This window comes from Pseudoliparis swirei, chromosome 11 (assembly GCF_029220125.1).
Source record: "Pseudoliparis swirei isolate HS2019 ecotype Mariana Trench chromosome 11, NWPU_hadal_v1, whole genome shotgun sequence".
NCBI lineage: Eukaryota > Metazoa > Chordata > Actinopteri > Perciformes > Liparidae > Pseudoliparis > Pseudoliparis swirei.
Window position 1 is genome coordinate 21523912 of NC_079398.1, and position 13709 is coordinate 21537620.

Consider the following 13709-nt stretch of genomic DNA (forward strand, 5'->3'; position numbering starts at 1 on the left):
CTGAAGACACAAACCCAAACAATAGATACTACAATTAATGCTCAACCTCCACAGGAAGTTAGATCTAGAGAACAAAGGCTGGAGCTCGACGCGCCGACGGCCCGATGAGCCGGATGGGGATCCGTGGGCCGGCGATTCCGACGCGTCCACAGCAGATGTGCAGGTCACGATAGATTTGGGTTTACAGCAGAGCTCCACTGACAGCGGCGTTCACACTGTAACCGTGGGGGGGGGGGGGGGGAGAGCGAGAGAGAGAGGCCAAAAGAAAGTTGTGGTGGGACATTAGACCACTCGGTGCAGGAAATGAGGGGGAAAAACAGATCTCACAGATGATGTCATTAGTGAATCAAATGCTGCTAATGAACGGACTTTTGGGAAAAGAGAGAGGGAAAGAGGGATGGGGGGGAGAGAGAGAGAGAGGGGGGGAGGGAATCCCAGTGTGGAGGAAAGTAATGAATGAATAGAGAAACAGAAAGAGAGAGAAGGGCGAGACAGAGACAGAGGAAAGAAAAATAAATAAAGAAGGAGATGATAGAAGGAAAGGGGGAAAGATGGGAAGGAAAGAATAAGTAAGGAAATATAATTTTTTAAAGCAAAGAGAGACATGAAAGGATAAAAGGAAGGGAAAAGGACGGATGGTTTAAGGAAGGAGGGAAGAAGAACGCAACGAGGATGGATGAAAGGAAAAGGGAGAGAATGGGGGAAAGACATGCAGGCAACAAAAAGAACAGAGGGGAAATGGAGACATAAAGGAGGAAGGACAGAAGAAAAGACAAACAAAGAGGGACAGCCGGATGAAAAGAAGAAGAAGAAAAGGATGAAGGAAAGAGAAAAAGAAATAAGAGAGGACAGAGTGACAAAAGAAAGGAAACAAAGAAATAAAAAGAGAACGTGTTCCAAAATGAGTGGCAGAAAAAGAAGAAGGGCGGCAGGAAGCAGAGGAAGATGGAAAGATAGAAGAAGGAACAAAGAAGGGCAGAAACAGAGGCCTCCGTGAAGCCTTCCTGCAGCCTCTGTGTGCCGACCGTCGGCCCCGGGGCCGCAGGGCCGCAGGTCAGATTACCGGAGCGGACCACGGCGAGGGAATCTCGGCGCGGCGCCGAAGGTCGACGACCCCGGCCGAGCAAACCAGAGGGAGCGCGGTCACCGTGGAAACGCTGGAATCCAAAGGGGGTAAAGTTCAAAGAGCCACGGGGTTGTTTAATCGCCGGCGTGCGTTCCAACGAGAGGTTTGGCGTTAACCCTCGGATGACGATGAGCGGCGCGTCGGCGGCCTCACGGCGCTCCACCGGGCCGAGCCTCCACCCCCACACGTCTCCGATTGGATGTGCTTTCGATCCGTCTGTCGGTTTGCTTTCAGCGGACGAAGAATTGATTTATGTTTTTTTTTGTCCAAAAGAAGAAAATCTCTTGTTCTCGTAGAATTGTCCTTGTTCTTTCTCTCACTTTTACACTCAGTGGGTCTCTCTGTCTCGCAGATTTATATCGGATTGAGAAGTTGGATTCGACAAGGAGAATAAGTCAGTTTTATTCGACAGTTTCCGAACACGCCGGTTCCAGCTTCTCCAGATGGGAGGCGGCGATGTTTTGTTTGTCAGAGAACGTATTTTTGTACGAGTCGTGGAATAAAAATAAAGTGGGACGACGTCACCTGGAGCACGTTTCACTATTCTGACGTGTTATAGACAAAATAATTCACCCATAAAACAAATGATCGCTCAATGCAGCCGGTTAAGGCTCCCGAACAGTTCAGTACTGGTTCAGTTAATGCAGACACACAATTCAGATCATTTTCATCCTCAATTTAGAAAATCCAAAGTGGAATATATTCAATAAAAAAGCATGAAAAGCAGCCAATTTCAGAAACTTTAAGTTTTAAAAATATGACATAAATCATTGTTGACTCCCTGACAGTCTGAGGACCAATCAGGTGTCCAGGGAGTCTTCTTCACTTCATCTCTGGTGACATGACTTCCAGCTCCAGCTCTACAGTAATCTCTCTCTGCGTAACGCAGCCAAACGGAACTCCTAATCTGAGCTGGCGCGGACCCAGATGCACAGCGCACAGAGTGCGCGTCTGTGTGCTGTGTGGCAACCTGGCACAACACAACACAGCCGAGCCCGACCACCCCCCACCACCACCACCACCACCACGCCTCCGGTTACAACACAGAGGTGGTGTTCTCCGCATGCGCCCTGCATGGAGGCGGCGGCGGCGGGCGGATACAGACCTGACCCGACAGAGACGGGCCCTTTAATGACAGGCGCGGACAGCAGAGGACGGCCGCGTGCGCACGTGCGATCCAAAAGAAGGCTGTGAGCATATAAACGTGGTTTACGAGGCGTGTGCGCGCGCGATGACGCGCCCCGGATTTATGGAAAGCCTCTTACGTGAACTTGAGTTTCTCACGGGCAGCAAGCAGGCAGCCCGAGGAGGGACCGCAGAACAGAGGCGGCTGTACTGCATGCGCGCGTCTCTCTGTGTGTGTGTGTGTGTGTGTGGGTATGTGGGTGCGCGCGTGTGTGTGTGTGTGTGCGCCAAAGAAACATAACGCTGCCGTGTAACCCAGCTGTGCATCCTCCATCATCATCCTCACCCAAACCTCTCGCACACACACATGCACATCAGCATGCAGCACACACTCTCCTGCAGCTCGGCGACCCCCCCCCCCCCCCCCCCACACACTCACTATCAGCGGGCTGGTCCTGTCGTCCCGGTGGATCTCCAGCCGACCGGAGACCCCCTTTTGCCCATGGCCCCCCCCCCTGCCGCGGGTCTGCGACGCCGACAGCGACGGCGACGACGACGACTGCGGCTTGTTGTCCTGCCACAGGTAATAAAACGTCCCCAGGATCCACGCGACGGTCAGAATCGCGATGGCGTTGGCCCGTATCCTGCGCATGGTGAGTCCATACGGAGGGCTCCGGAGGCGAGCCCGGGCTGGTTGAGGTGCGCGCGCCGCACAAGGTGCCGCAGCCTCCGCGCTCTGGTGGATGCGGTGAGTCGCAGGCAGCCGCAGACAGAGCAGCTTCTCTCTCCTGCGCGAACAGCCGCCTCTGCCGGAGCGCCGCCGCCGCCGCCGCTGCTGCTGCTGCGCTGCGGCCGCTGGGGGGGTTGCGCACCGGAGAGCGCCGCGGTCCTAGCGCCGGCTCGTTTCGTCCTCCTCCACACGCGCACAGGTGCTGCTCGGACGGGAGATGAAGGTGAGATACGTTTCTCCACTTCTGAAACAACACACCTTTAAAACAAACAGACCTCTGCGTGAACAGCAGCAGACTGTATTTCATGTTGAGGGAGTTATTCCATAGTCTTATGATATTTGACTATATTTTTAAGGGAAATAATGTACTTTTTTTCTCTACACTGATTATAAATGAATGATGCTTTGTTACAGATTAAAGTATAAAGCAGTAAAATCAGATTAACTTTGGCCAACCACAAATAATTGCTGTTTATCTTGTATTGCAATGGCAGTCCAAATAAGTATAGGCAAGTAATTTGTTTACTTTTGTCCTTTTTCTACTTTACTTTTTGAACGCCAGACTTTTTATTATTATTTGGGGATCTGAGTGCTTCTTCCATTAAAAGCCAACTTGCCAATTTGAGGCTTTCTCCACTCTTTTATGTTTTGAGTTGCCCTTTAAATATAAATCTGGTTCAGCTTGACCAGGAATGAGAAATGGTGAGAATTGTTGTGTTTTTGGAAGGTTTCAGGATCTGTTTCTGAGGTTTCTATAATATAATGTCACTTCTGGTACTACAAGTTTTATTGAATAAAAAAAAGAATGAATAGCAGCATCTCTTACTATAGTGTACCTGTTACCCTTTACAGGGAATGTTTATTAGGTAATTAAAAACGAGACTCATAAAACTAAATCGACCTGCATGGCTCGACGCCACAGAGAACATTCATGTCGGGGAACTCACCGTTGCACCCAGAATCAAAATGGAAACTTATTTATCCTCCCAGTACAAGAAGACCCATTATTCTGCCATATGCACTTTGAATTATTCATTTAAATTAAGAGCCTGCAGCTCTCGCCTTGGAGCCGATTAGGCAGCTCTAAGAAAAAAAAGAATACTAAATGCAGTCAATGAACATCATCATCATGAATTTTCAACTCTCCCTGAGATAATTATGGATTTGCACAGATGACCTCTGCAACTATGACTTATTCAGTGTTCGAATAAATGAGCAGCGTTAAAAAAAACCTCCAGAATACATTAGACTAAGAGGAGCAACACCCCTCCCCCAAAATCCATAACGGCCTGTAAATGGCTGCACTGAAATATTCTCATCTTATTCTGGAAGGAACATTAAAACAGCCAAAAGCATGAGCTCATCCAGCTCCACCTATAAACGCTCCATTGAGTGTGTGTGTGTGTGTGTGTGTGTGTGTTTGTGTGTGTGAGACACAGCTGGGCCCACCAACACATAAGGAAATCGGAGTACCGAGTTTTCCCTCATCATGAAACCTGATCCAGAATCCGGAGGGAGCAACAACACTGAGTGCGGTGGAATCGATACGCGGAGGAATCAACCGGCAGCCGCACACGGTCAGCTCCGTTATCTGTGATGCATTCAGGCAATTATGTTCAAGGTCAAGTTCTTTATGCACAACAATAAGGGAGCAGCAGACAACGGGGATGAACGGGCGTCCTCTAACAACTCACACGAAGTAAAAGGAAAACACTAAATGAGAATATAAGACTTGGTGATGTGTTATTGTGATGCAACTCGAACTGGAACTTTTCTTTCAAATTGCATCATGTGAATTTTTTCCACTTGGTCTTTTATATATTTGTTTGTTTGTTTGTGTATTTTATTCAGTCAATCAAATCAAATACAATACAATATTATTATATATAATATACAAAAGAGAAAGACTGAAAGGGTATAGGTAGAAGCAAAAAAAATGCTTATAAATTCCTATCCTAAATTGAAATAAATTAAATCAGAAAATTAATATAAAATAAAGAGAAAAAAAACAAAGAAATAAAAAACTAAATAAAAAACTAAATATATTTATATTTTGTTTTTTATATTCAACACAATGCAGAAAACACACAACTTGGAGGAGATGAATTTACAATTAAACGTATAAGACAATTAATTAGAAGTCAGGAAAGGAAGATAATTTGACAATTATGGCGTGTTTGTTTTCAACTGTGTTCTTTTTCCATTTTCTTTCCACGATAATGACGTCTTTCTGGCGTTGTGCTGGGGGTTTGCGGCTTCAACAAGGAAACTGAATAATTTGGTGCCAGAAAAAGCTGAATATTAAGTAAAGAAGATCTTTTTCGAACCGTCACCAGGAAGTCTGTCCAGTGTCAAAGCGATGGATCTTTGTTTTTTGTTTTTTAATATATGATTTATTTGTAGAAATTACAAAACAAGACTTAAAGTACAATATACCTCACAAATAAGGAGTGAAAGGATAACATATCACACAGTCAAATGGTGAGGATATACATTACAGCCCCCCCTCCCCTCCCTTTCCCAAAACAAATAGACAACACGGCAATTTGATAGACAAACAGAAAAGAAAGTTATAAACGCAACCAAAACCCAACATCAACAACTGGCTGTGAAATGCTTGGAGTGACAGATAATATTTTGGCCACCTTCTCTGACCTTCAACTCTCTTACATCTATAGATACATCCACTCACACACACGCATATCCACTTGCATTAATTGAGCAGTGTAAAGACTGTAAATGAGAAAAATAAATAAACAATAACTAAAATAAACAGAAACAAAAGACATACACACAAAAATAAACAATAAATAAAAACAAACAAGGTATTGAAAACAACTTAAACAAAAAAGAAAAATGCTGCATGCTGCGAATGTGCTACCAATTAACCTAGTTAAAACAGGGCACTGGTGCGTTGTTGGGGCGAATTAATCAATGGCGGCGATATCTAGTTGGGTAGACCTGACGTGCTCTAAGAAGGGTTCCCAGACCTTACAGAACTTAGTGGAAGTGCCTCGTAAAGTGTACTTAATTTTTTCTAGTGACATGAAACGAAGGGCATCTCTAAGCCATTGAGAGTGGGAGGGGGGGGTGGGAGTTCTTCCAATGTAGCAGGATAAGACGCCTCGCTAAGAGTGACAGAAAGGCCACAAGTTCACAGAAGTAAGACGGTAGTGAGTTCCCAGAAGGTAGAACACCAAACAGGGCAACTAATGGTGAGGGACAGATATTGGTAGAAGTTACGGCTGAAAGAGTGTCAAAGACACCCTTCCAGAACGGCACAAGTACAGGACAATCCCAGAACATGTGGCCAAGACTGGCCGGTCCTAAATGGCACCGATCACAGCGTGAGTCTGTACCTGGGAATATACGAGCCAGTTTACTCTTGGACCAATGAACCCTGTGCACTACTTTGCACTGTAAGATACCATGCCGGGCACAGACAGAGGATGACCCATTTCAAAGCCTTCTCCCACACCTCAGGGTCTATCTCTATGTTAAGATCAGCCGACCATGCAGTACACAAGGCATCAGAGGTTGAGGATTGGTGCGCAAGAAGAGTGTAGTAAATCCTTGATATAGTACCTTTCCGGTAAGGGTTAATTTTAAGGATGGTGTCTATAAGTGTGGGAGACGGTATGGAGGGAAATTTGGGAAAACGGTTGCGGACAAAATCTCTTATCTGCAAATACCTGAAAAAGTGGGTTGAAGGCAAGTTATAAACCTGTGCTAACTGACCAAAAGAAGCAAATTTACCATCAATGTAAAGATGGTTAAAGGATAAGATTCCTTTGTCTCTCCAGATTAAGAAAGCATTATCCATAATGGATGGAGTGAAGAGGGGGTTAGAGTGAACAGGAGCCAGACCAGGTATAGATTGCAATGTAAATTGTTGTTTAAATTGTGTCCAGATTTTAAGACAGTTTTTCACAACAACACTGTCTGCGTGCACATATGATGGAATAGATGTGGGGAAGCACAGGAGGGACATCAGAGATGAAGAACCACATGTGGCCTCCTCAACCTGTAGCCAAGGTGGGGGTTGGTCATTAGTGCAACAGCAGTGTAACAAGGCTCTAATGTTTGTTGCCCAGTAATAGAGTGAGAAGTTGGGGAGGGCTAGACCACCCAGCTCCTTAGATTTTTGTAAAGTGTCTTTTTTAATTCTAGGGGGCTTCTTGTTCCATAAGAATTGGGGAATTGTGTGGTCAAGTGAGCGAAAGAAACGTTTAAAGCGATAGATCTTAAGTTAAGTTAATACACAAAAAGTTGAATCTTCTTTCGACAGCTTTGGTCCACCTGGAGTTGTTTTTTTTAACACAAGTGAAAGTGAGCATGAGTGAGTAGGTCTGATGAAAGACTAAATACATCATGGGAAATTTAGGATCCAGTGATGTCGGCGCTTAGGGACTAAAAGTTAGACGCTGTCCGGCTCTGCTCATTTAATTTAGACCATCCCCCTTTTCCCCCTTTTAAAAAAATAAATGCGTCTCCTCTGAGTCGCCCAACTTTATGTTAATTAAATAATACGATGCTGGAGTTCTACATAACTTCACATCCTCTCATCATATTGCCTCATCTACTTCTTTTTCCTATAAAAACCGTTAAAAGTTTCATGGATTAAGAAGTGAATTATTGCTGAGGTTGATCCAAAAAGTTTCCCCAGGGAATCGATATTCGGTTTGAATGTTGCTGCAAATGGTTGAATCTTTAAATTTTTGATGAAAAAGTAAAAGGCACAAATGTACTCACAACAAAGAAACAAAGCAAATGTGCAAAGCGGCAGGAGAGAATGTAAAGTAACTCAAATCTGGCAGTAACGGTGACATATGGAGCAACATCGGACAAAAAATACTAATATGCTATGTTCTATCTCTGAAAAAAGCCCTTTTATATCAAAATTCCTTCTCTGTTGTTGCCTTTATTTCACCGTTTATCAGCAGGAATCAGAATAACAGCGAGCAACAAAACAGGCCCATCGATGACGATGCAGAAACGTGGCTGCTTTTATATCCAACGTCAACTGTTTGCAAAGAGCCTCTTTATTTTAATCCCCCACGTTCAAAACACAGCGGAGTCTCAGAGCGCCCCGCCAGCTGCAGGAGGGGGAGGCGTCTCCACCGGGCCGCAGCCTCGGAGTTTAATCTCATTACACATGTGAGCTGCTCGTCCATCCCATCCCACGCAGCATCCAGCGAGTGTGTGTACAGAACGGGGGGGGGGGGGGGAGGTCACCGGGGTCACAGCCACAGCAGAGATTCCAGCTCGGCCATCGCTCACGTCAACGATCCCTCACGGAGACTCGCGGACAGACGGAGCTCCGCGTCCACATGTCGGCCGTGGAGACGGTTAAATATAGTGGGAGGGAACCTGGACGAGAAGGACGGACGGTTGTTACTCATTTACTTACGTTCACAACAAGGTGAACATGTCAAGATTATTTTCTTTTCTTTAGAACAAACGCGGCACAAAAGGGAACCACTTTAGAAAAACTCCGTTTAAAAAAAGACACGTGACGAATGGATTTATCACCGGTAACACGTCATTTATTACTGCTTTATGAATACAATGTAGGAACACGTTTTTAATCATAAGATCATGGATAAGAAAAGACCGTTGGGTTGCCAGGTTGTAGAGAAAAAACTCAAAGAAACTCAAGACTGCAGTTATTTATTCATTAATAAACGACAACGAGTATCCCACTTTGTAATACGCCAACTGCAAATGTTATAACTCATGATTAAAGGTTTCTTTGAGGAGGTCAGGCTTTGTATTATGTGTGTGTGTGTGTGTGCGTGATCTGCAGTCTCTCCCACACACTGTCAGCTTTTTTGTTCTGCTGGCATTTCAGAGAACTTTGCCAAAATGGTGAATCCAGAAAAGTGCACAAAGACACGAAATCCCAGCACGCAAACACACACACACACACAAAGACACACACACACACACACACACAAAGACACACACACACACACACACACACGTGCACTTTCTTGCTTCCAAACAGCCAAAAACAAAGACAAATAGAGGTCGCAGTATGTTTGCACACACAACTTCCAGAAAGCAGAGAAGAAAAACACACAGAGGTCTCAGTTATCACACACACACACACACACACACCTGTAAGTCTCTGTGGAATTCCTCTATGATAATAGTGGAAACTGCCAATCGCCTCACGGCTGTAACCAGTGATCATCATCAGGTTCTCCCATGTACAAGCTCAGTCTTGTGTGTGTGTGTGTGTTGCGTGCGAGTGTGTTACACAAACATTGAGTGTCATAGAGAGCGCACACACACTCACACACACACACACACATACACACAGCTGCAGGATTTTTTTCTGAGCTTCTGTCCTGACGTGGAGGGACTGAGCGCAGGTTTCCCATGATGCTTCACTGCAGACCGGCGCCGTGGTCAGCGTTACACGTCTGAAGTCACTTGGACACTAACAATCGATTAAATTATCAAAAGTCCAGAAAAACTTCTCCAACCAGTGAAGCTCAGTTTGAGTCACACACACAAAGAATGACGAGCCGCGTCGTCTCCACTCAACCTCGACGCTAATTAAAGGCGCCAACGCGAATAAATGAAAACGGACAAATTAAGACGCATGTCTTTTGAATCTCTCTTTTCAGAGCAGTGGAGCGTCGAGAGAGCATTCCTGGTGCGTGAGGAGTTTTAAAACAAGTCGAGTCTTAGAGGAATTGTTTGGCATTTTTGATGAATGAGTTTTTTTTGTAAAAGTGTAAAACTTTATGTGCCAGAATATTATTAATAAGTGAATCTTAGAGGGTCAAAATATCCTATTATGACCGAACTAGAATGGGCACTCGGTAGAGCGCATACCTTCACATATCACAAGATTGGGCATTGAATTAAGAATATTTGAACATTATGAAAAAAAAATTACCGTGCTATATGGTAAAAATAATATTGTGACCTTTTCACGACCTTGACCTTGACCTTTGACCCGATCGATCCCAAAATCTAATCAAATGATCCCCGGATAATAACCAATCATCCCACCAAATTTCATGTGATTCGGTTTAATACTTTTTAAGTTATGAGAGTAACACGCATATAAATAAATAAATAAATACACAGCGATCAAAACATAACCTTCCGCATTTGTAATGCAAAGGTAACGAATGACGTCAGCCTCGGCTGTGCGTGGCTGTTGCACGCGGTCGCAGGCTAACAGGCTGAACTTACAGACGCTTGGTGAACATAAGATGGTTTGTTGAGGGAAAAAAATCTATTTTGAGTGTGCAAAATAGTTTGTCTGGGAGGAACTCGACACCACGATGTGACACACGGACTTCACGTTGTCGATCTTTGACGCCAAACTCGTGAGTACACGCTGGAAATAACTCAAAACGACCTTTTCGTCCTCTATTTTCCGCCAATAGCTAAAAGAAAGAGAAAAGTATCACACAAAAAGAGACCCAGAAAGAGTTATACTCATTTCTGTAATTCGCCGCATCGCATTATTAAATAAGTACGACTGTTCCGTCAACCAGTCGCAGATGCGGCTTATTTCCAAGTGGCGTCTGAATGGAACAAAGCATCACTTGTTGTTTTTTTCCACGAGTCATAGCACCGGATGGGTGGAGCTACAGGACACGCAGACCGGAAAGTACACCAACGAGACACCTGTGTGAAAGGCGTCCTGTTTCCAACCACGGCCATCACTCACCTGAACGCCACGCCTGCTCACCTTGAGGAAATATTTGCAGGTAGAATGAAATCCGGTTTACTTTGGGAGATCGTCGGGGAACCGACAAAGGCCATGTTGTCACAAGGCACATGGTGGATTAGGGGACACACACACACATACAAAAAGACAGAAAGACACACACACACACACACACACACACACACATGGACAGAAGTAGAGAATACATTTAAAGTTTGACTCGATGGTCCTGTGAAGTCAGGGGAATCAGAAAAGTGATGAACGTTCATCCCGCGGGGGCCTGAACAGTAACGGTTGAGATATTTAAAGCCACAAACGTGAACCTCGTCGAGGAAAAGTCTGGATCAAAGGTCAAGAAATCAATAAAAACCAAAGATGTTACAGCCTGGTTCAGAGCGATGGAACTGACAGTCAATGATGAAGCATCTCATCATCGTCATCATCAAACGAGTCCTGCGTAAAAACCCAGGAGGTTTCCTCTCTGCCAGCGTTGCAGGACATGAAGTCCAGGTGGGCGGAGCTAAACCGAGCAAACTGCTGGCCTCAAACTGGAAGAGCTTTTCCATTTGCACACTGGTGACCCATTCCAAGACATTACAGCATCCCAGTATAAACACACACACACACACACACACACACACAAAATCGGAGCGTGATGAATTATTCAGAGTTTCTCTGCTTTTCCAAAGTCCCTGTGGGCGTCTGGAGGCCCCTGATGCTCCGGTGTCTATGAGCAGAGACTCCTCTGCTGGTTCGGGGTCCTCGGGTTCCTCGGGCTCCCGCCCATCTGGGAAGAACAAAGACTTCCAGACCAGAGACGCGGAACGCCGACTGCCCACCAACAGATAAGTGGAGTCGAGCCGACTCGTCTTCACTCGCGGGAACAGGAAGTGCTTTGATCGCAAATGTCACACACTTTTATTTTGAAGTAATTGAACGTCTTAAATAAGCTCTCAGTCCCAGCTCCTGTGAGCTGCATGGATTTCTGACTGAATTATAGCGTCTCATTTTCAGGAAAAACTGCAATAAGGAATTTATTAATAATTTTTACCTTTGCATTGAAAATGCGGAAGGTTATGTTTTGATAGCTGTGTATCTATTTATTTGTATGTGTGTTTGTGTGTTATTCGCATAACTCAAAAAGTATTAAACCGAATCGCATGAAATTTGGTGGGATGATTGGTTATTATCCGGGGACCATTTGATTATATTTTGGGATCGATCGGGTCAAAGGTCAAGATCAAGGTCATGAAAAGGTCAACATCTTCTTTTTACCATAGCGCGCGGTCAAGTTTTATCCAATTGGCATGCAACTAATGCCAACATGTGGCTGCGGCGAAGGTATGCGCTCTACCGAGTGCCCGTTCTAGTTTTACTATGTTTACTTAGTGAAACAACTTAACTTTGACTTAAATAATCTTCATCTCTGACTGCGTCTATGTACGAGGTTCTTTAGTCGCAGTTAAGATTGAACTTAATGAAATAAAACGAGTGATTGTTTAGAAATACATATTTCATACATTTGAATGGTTACATGATTGTACTTAATTCATGATTAATTTTGACCTAAAATCAAAATCTTTATTTAGCAACTATAATCTATAAAATAGTAGTTTTTTTAAAATTAATTATCTCAACTACTTTTGACTTGAATGTATTCACTTACTTTCTTCCTGACCCTAACGGGCTTCCATACTTGTCGGACCATTTTCCCACCGACATTAGTTTTGGTCGTTTATGAAAACATCCCAGAAAATTCCCTTTGGGAGCAACGATAAGATGCAGAGAAATACAGCAGCAGCAGCAGTTTGAACATCTGGCGGACAGTATGACATCACACACACATTAGTGGAAACGCGTTTCGTTTATTACTGATTGAAGCCAAACGGACAAACAGACGGAACCTGCTGGGTCGCCACTCAGAATCAAATAACTTCAATGAAAAGTCTCTCTCTCTCTCTCTCTCTCTCTCTCTCTCTCTCTCTCTCTCTCTCTCTCTCTCTCTCTCTCTCTCTCTCTCTCTCTCTCTCTCTCTCTCTCTCTCTCTCTCTCTCTCTCTCTCTCTCTCTCTCTCTCTCACACTCTCTCTCACTCTCTCTCTCACTCTCTCTCTCACACTCTCTCTCTCTCTCTCACACTCTCTCTCTCACACTCTCTCACTCTCTCACACTCTCTCACACTCTCTCACTCTCACACTCTCTCTCACTCTCACACTCTCACTCTCTCACACTCTCTCACTCTCACACTCTCTCTCACACTCTCTCACTCTCTCACACTCTCTCTCACACTCTCTCACACTCTCTCACACTCTCTCACACTCTCTCTCTCTCTCACACTCTCTCACACTCTCTCTCACACTCTCTCACACACTCTCACTCTCTCTCACACTCTCTCACTCTCTCACTCACACTCTCTCACACTCTCACACTCTCACTCACTCTCACACTCTCACACACTCACACACTCTCATACTCTCACACACTCTCATACTCTCACACTCTCACACACACTCTCTCACACTCTCTCTCTCTCACTCTCATACTCTCACACACTCTCATACTCACACACACACTCTCTCACACTCTCTCTCTCATACTCTCACACACTCTCATACTCACACACACTCTCTCACACTCTCTCTCTCATACTCTCACACACACTCTCTCTCTCTCTCACACACTCGGTTCTCGTCACGCCGACGTGGGATTTGACAATAAATGTCCCAAAAAAACAAAAAGGTCAGCCATCAAACTCCTAAAGTGCCGTACGTTGTTTTGTGAGCCGTCTTTAAGCGAGATGTTAGACATTATTACTTTTGAAAAGAAGGGAGAACACAAATCACCATAAATAAAAAGTTGCTGCTGCTTGTTCGGAGCATCAGAATCATCGCCACGCGTACGACTCACTCGTGTGACCCGTCGTCTGACGTTTACTTTCCTCCACTTTCGTCACTAAAATGTGGAATTTAAAAAAAGCCATCCGCCCCAGAGACTTCACTGAACTCGTCATATCAGACAGTCGAAAACATTCAA

At 44.7% G+C, this 13709-nt stretch overlaps 1 protein-coding gene and 1 long non-coding RNA gene across 2 annotated transcripts in view; one reads left to right on the forward strand and one right to left on the reverse strand.

Annotated features, from left to right (window-relative positions):
* galnt16 (UDP-N-acetyl-alpha-D-galactosamine:polypeptide N-acetylgalactosaminyltransferase 16) overlaps nucleotides 1-3010 on the reverse strand; it is a 49710-nt gene extending 46700 nt beyond the window's left edge. Inside the window, exon 1 of the mRNA XM_056426158.1 lies at nucleotides 2691-3010. Coding sequence (XP_056282133.1) covers nucleotides 2691-2903 — 213 coding nt within the window. The 5' untranslated portion in view covers nucleotides 2904-3010. The remainder of the gene's footprint in view (nucleotides 1-2690) is intronic.
* Nucleotides 3011-3132: 122 nt separating this feature from the next.
* Nucleotides 3133-12150, forward strand: LOC130201290 (uncharacterized). Its single transcript, XR_008833163.1, has 3 exons — nucleotides 3133-3204; nucleotides 4421-10717; nucleotides 11367-12150. It is a non-coding gene; the product is annotated as an uncharacterized LOC130201290 (long non-coding RNA).
* Nucleotides 12151-13709: the final 1559 nt, after the last annotated feature.